We start from the raw sequence: 6,000 nt of genomic DNA, 5'->3' as shown, positions 1-6,000 counted from the left end.
TTGTCGCATGCCACTCTTGCTCTCCTAAACCGCTGAATGGCCTAAGTGTCATAGCGTAACTGCAGATTAATACCTCTCAACCGTCCCTGATTTTCAGGGACGTCCCTAATTTTGATTCAAATTTAGGCTATGTCTCTTAATCCCTCCTAAAATTGATAACCCTTGAAAAAATGTGGTGAATTAATCTTAAACAATGACAACGATTAGTCGTCATCCAAAAAAAGTATCTTTATTCACATTCGTATTCTGTCAATTTCTTAAATTAACAATACTAATATGTGTCTCGGATTATTGTTGGACTTCTCCCCAATTCTTTTGAAATCTGTGATTCGTTGAGAATTAAACGCAGATGGCCTAACGCTTGTGCGTTATTATTAGACGGAGCCAGTGTTGCAGAACTTTACGTCTACCGCTTCCATCGTTTATCATCTGTTCTACATAGTATGTTGACGTTTGAATGCATAATGAGTATGGACCGCTTTAATAACATCTTTTGATGTAGCGCTACTGCCACAACGAAGGTTACACAGAACTGCCGCGGCAGTACTTAATATGATTACCTCTAACAGTCCGGACTGAAAGCACGGTTGGCCATCCTCAGTTTAACATTACTGAACAAGAACAGTAATCTCCGGGTTCCCTCCCCTCAAAAAATGACTCACGGACAAACTTAGAAACATAATTCAACGCTACCCATAACATGCCATTGCCTAGCTTTTTCTAACTATCAATAGCCAACAAACTGTCCCTGTTTCCAGCAAAGTACATCACGAAACAGCGTCTAAAATGTGCTACACCTAAGGTTATAGATAAAGTACTGTGTACATCATACCCGGGTTGATAACGTAGGCATGATGTCACACCCGTCGCAGCGAATCGCCCTCCGCGTGATCCCACAATGCAGCGCGTTAACATTTTAGCCATCTTGGAGAGGGAGTGAGTAGTTTGAATTCTAGTTTTAGGAGCTAGGCGAAGAAGAAGGGAAAGGAGATACTCATGGACGTGTTTTCCTATCAATTTATGGAATAATCAGAGTCTTGGGGCTGACTACTCCATTGTCAGTCCCCTGTGCTTCTTTACTACGTTTTGAGAATGGTTTGGGTGTTGGTTATGTGGTAAAACAGTGGGCCTATTGCAGGCAAGCTCTCTCTTCAGTTGCTGCTGCCAGCTGTATCTGCGACAGCGGCCTGCTGACTGCTTCCAAGCCGCGAGCTCAGCTGATATAGCAAGCCGGCGTCTGTGTGGTTAAGTGGTGTAAAAGTGGGATTCTGAAATTTTGTCTGGCGAGGAGATAGTGCTGTGCATTCATCGAATGGCGTAACCGAATGTCTGTTTCTCTTCTCTTTTGGACTACAGCGTTAACTGCAAAAGGGAACATTATGAACTGTTTAGGGGTGAAAGAGACTTATGTGAACTGAGTCCGAGTTGCTCGACCAGCACCTCTTGTGGATCGGGTAACGATTGGAAGGTGCAGTTTGCTTGCCAAGATGTCTAAGATGCCAGCGAAGAAAAAGAGCTGCTTCCAGATCACCAGCGTCACGACTGCTCAAGCGGCGACTAGCATCACGGATGATACTGAGAGTCTGGACGACCCTGACGAATCGCGGACTGAAGATGTGTCATCTGAAATTTTTGATACTTCTAGGGCGACTGATTATGGCCCTGAGGAGGTTTGTGAACGAAGCTCGTCAGAAGAGACTTTAAATAATGTCGGGGATGCAGAGACCCCAGGCACTGTTACACCTAATGTAATGTATGACGCACAGTTTCCTGCGGGAATTGTGCCCATAAACGGTGGGTCGTCTACTCCATGGAACGTAGTATTGACCTCTTCTGGCGTACTGTCAAATGTTGCATTAACGGTACAGCCGACGAGCCAAGGGCCATCTACTGTGGGACTGAATTTGCAACAGCCTGCACCCTTAGCTGGAGTTGTTAATGCTGCAGCAGTCACGTCGCAGCCCACTGTACCTGCAGTAACTTGCAGTTCACGTTTCCGAGTCATCAAACTCGATCATAGTACAGGAGAGCCGTTTCGAAGGGGTAGATGGACGTGCTTAGATTATTATGATAAAGATTTGGATAGCACTGTCGTTAGAACTGTTGACAGCATTCGACATAATGTTGCAGCAACTCTTGACAATGTTGCTGAAAGGGACAGTGGCATTGGCATCACGGGGGGTTCACTTGCTCCTACCCCGCATTCCATACACGGCTCTGAGTCCTCTGACCCTTCCCTTATTGCATCTTCCCAGTTGCATCAAACAGATGTTAACCAAGGCTCTCATCAGCATTTTTTAATTGGCCATCAACCTATAAGTGGAACTGCGGGTGTATCGCAACCTGTATATTCTTCTGCCATGGGAAATCAGCAGTTTGTACTTCAGCAACAAGCACAGTCGCAGGTGACTGTGCAATCTGGTCTCAATGGGAAAGGTATGCAGCCCCAAAACGTAACAGTACTTCACCCAGGCATGCCATTGGTACAAGGGCAGCATCCAAGCATACCAGTGACTCAGCCTCAACAATTTGCTTATACTCATTCCCAGATTACCCCTGGACATATTTTGCCAAATCAGCTCCATGTTCCTACTGGTCAAGCAGAGTATGTGCAGCACATGCCAGTCCCTCAATCCCAAGGAACTGTTTTGCAGACAAGTACTGGCCCAGTTCACAATCCTGCCATGTCTAGCCTTCCTGTCGATCAGGTTATCGTGCAGGGTCCTTCAACAGCAGCAATTTGTCAACAAGCAGGTCTTCAGCAGCATGTAAATGTAATGCAAGGGTTGGGCCCTGGAGTTTTACAGCAGCAGACTGTTGCCCAACATCAGATTCCTAATGCACCAATAGTTGGTTCAGGGATACCTAGTAGTTGTCCTTCAGTAGCCCCTGGTGTGCAGAATGTGCCTGTGATAGCTCCTAGTACTGGTGTTGCAAGTGTTTCTTCTAGTATGTCCACTCCTTTGCCAAGTGTCCCTGCATCATTGGTCCTGCCACAGCAAAGTGGCCAACAGTCCATCAGGAGTACTGGCATTGTTCCAACGGTAGGCCTTCCAGTAATGCAAGTCCCAGCCAATCCACCAAGTATGCAGCAGTCTACTATGAACCAATATGCAACCCAGGCTGTTCCTGGAATTGGACTTATTGATGACAGCAGAAAACTGGATCCACTACCTCCACAACCTTCGGTCACTACTGAAGGAAAACTTTTGACAAAGCCCGTCATTCCAGATACATTTATTAACCCTGTGCATTTGCCAGCAACCACCCCAATGAACACATTAGCTAATTCTGTTCTTTCTGGTATTTCGATTGATGGTGATGAAGATAGGTATGAGTATTTTTCTGGTAGATGTTTTTATTATTGTACATTTTATTGCAGATGTAACTATAGTGCTGACAGCTGTCTGATATATAGGTGGAATGCTTTACTGTTAACGTAAACTTGTAAAATGATACTTTGAAGATGTTGCTAGTGTGTTAAAGTAGGAATATTGGCTGTGATGTTTTTCTTTTCCAGCTCAGTGCTGCTGTTTCAGTTTTGTGTGGTGTAGTAGTTGTATAGGATTGATGGTTTTGTGTGTGAAAAAAGAGCAGGAGGCCATGTGTTTTTTTTTTACCCTTCTGCTTAATTTGTCCAGAATGTTCTTTGAGGCTTGTTTTCTTTTTGCATTATGAAGGGACAGTCACTGCTTTAAATGCCAAGTAAGCCTCAAATAAGTGCAGTTGTATTCGCACATTCATGGCCTGAACAGCTTAGTAGCTCTCTGGTAAGATCACAGCAGAACCATACTACTTTGTAGAGGTTACACATTCTGTCTGCCTTCTCTGGGAGGTTTGTTTATCCCCCCTTTTAGAAACACGCTGGTTAAGTGGTGGTACTCTACTGCCTGCATGTGTTGCATTTTTATTTCTTACTGCATATTGTGTTTAAAATGGTTGAGGATCTTTTGTTTTAATATGTGAATGATTACATATTGGATACAGGTAAACTGTTACTAAATACAAATCATACAGATTTTTTTTTCTCAAATCTTGCTATGGTCAGTGTAATAATTTTTAGGGTGGCCTTTTTTGTTTAAACAAAAAATATAGGGTGTGAAGTCTGTAGGTTTATTTTTATGCCCTGTGATGAACATAAACATCTTTTAGGAGTGTTTTAAAATAGTGTGTGAAAATTCAGTTGTATGCAGGTTCATAGGTAGGTACTAGGCTATCTGCCAAAAGGCATTTATAAGCCTAGCCGGAATGTGTTGGAAGTAATCTAAGGGGGGCTGCGAAAGCCATGTGCCTCTGTCCAGCAGAGCCATTGAAGTGATCCCTGGGGTAAACTTTGTTTCCCATATGCTCATCAAGGTTTCTCTTGGAAGTGGGTTAGCGAAGAGCTCTGTTAATGTAGATTGAGATCTTGTTCCAGAGCATGGGAAGTCTCTGGGACAGGAATCTATCCCTCCAGTACGTCCTATTTATTGTTGTGGTGAGGTTTAGATCCCTGGAGTGTGTGGCTTGAGGGGATATGGTTTTCTTTAGGTGGAGCATGTCCATCAATTCTGGGTTGGACATGGCCTTGTATGTTGGGCAGAGATCACCTCTGAGTAGGCGGTATGCAACAGAGTATAGCTGGAGTTTCTTCAGTCCAGCTGCATAGGGCATCTGCTTGAGGCCTGCTGTCCTCTTGGCGAGGAACTTCTGTGGTCTTTCCAGTTGTTGCAGTTGTCTTGTAAGGTACATCCCAAATGGGGCATTGTTTGAGAGATGCTTATAGATGAAAACTGCAACTGAGAAGTCTTTGCAGCACTGTGTGGGTATCATCCACAAAACATGAGCTAATAACAGGGTTGTTTATTTTATTAATTATGGACATGGTGTTGGAGCACAGGTGATGCTGTTTGTCATTTGACGTTATTACTTGAAGTGATGGTTTGTGTGTGTTGGGGATCATTCACAGATGTAAATTAGGCACTGGCACCATACATATACATCTGTGTGCTGAACCTGAAATGCATTGCAGTTTTCTACCTGTGACACTAAATTTAATTTTTGGGTCTTGGACCTCCTGGCCCATAGTTTTGAAGAATGGGCCCAGTAAACTTGATTATGCTTTTTTTAACACTTGAAATGGTTTACCATTCAAAGTCGGCAGTTGTAGAAAATATCACTGGATTATATTGTTCATAGCATATTTTTTTTGAGCAAAAAAGAAGCATCTTAATAGTGTGTGTTTAAATTTAACAATTCTTGCTTATTCTCCATATTTGTTTTTGTTGTCGCAGGCTATAGTTGGTATGTAGTTTGCGTGTGCACAGGTCATAAAGTTGTCCCACCTCATCCATTGTTACCCCATCCTGGCTGGTGCTATAGTGGGAGCAAAACTTTTAACAGTGCTGGGTTGTCTTCATATGTGTGCATGTGTGTTTTCCGTGAAGAAAATATTAAGTGTTTTGTTTGGAAACAAAATCCTTTGCATTGTGATGTGTGTTAAATGGAAACACTATATTAGTTTAAACTATACACCCCACAAACTGGAGTGCAATGTTTTCAGTTATTTTAATTTCATTCTACATGCTTTGGTTTTTAACTTGGTGTGTATCATTTTTCTTAACTGACAACAATGTTGAGTGAGTTTTGGGAATGTGTGTAATATTGCTGTTGTGATGCAGTCGCATCTGCATTTGGCTTACTGCAGGCAATGTTGGGAGTGGTCCATAGTAACTATTTAAGCTGTGCAAACCATGGATTATTTCCTCCTCTACTGTGATGGTGTGTCATGGGTGATCTTCTTTCTGCTTTTCCCGGTTAGGGGTCGCCACAGCGGATCACATGTCTGCTCATGATTGGCAGTGGAGTTTTTTACAGTGTCAAGTTGCCAGCCCAGCGCCCAACCTTCCACAGAAGGGGCACACACGCAGTCATACCTAGGGCCAATTTAGAGTGTCCAGTCCACCTACAGCATGTTATTGGGATGTGGGAGGAAACTCACACAACCACAGGGAGGACATG

The 6,000-nt window shown here is 43.3% G+C and overlaps 1 protein-coding gene across 1 annotated transcript in view; it reads left to right on the top strand.

Moving 5' to 3' along the window:
* Window positions 1–890: 890 nt before the first annotated feature.
* Window positions 891–6,000, top strand: part of TSC22D2 (TSC22 domain family member 2) — a 424,303-nt gene continuing 419,193 nt past the window's right edge. Inside the window, exon 1 of the mRNA XM_044070863.1 lies at window positions 891–3,331. Within this exon, the coding sequence (XP_043926798.1) occupies window positions 1,488–3,331 (1,844 nt within the window). The 5' untranslated portion in view covers window positions 891–1,487. The remainder of the gene's footprint in view (window positions 3,332–6,000) is intronic.

Source organism: Protopterus annectens, chromosome 4.part1 (genome assembly GCF_019279795.1).
Source record: "Protopterus annectens isolate FY-2018-M chromosome 4.part1, PAN1.0, whole genome shotgun sequence".
Classification (NCBI taxonomy): domain Eukaryota; kingdom Metazoa; phylum Chordata; order Ceratodontiformes; family Protopteridae; genus Protopterus; species Protopterus annectens.
This window is presented reverse-complemented; position numbering and strand designations above follow the sequence as displayed.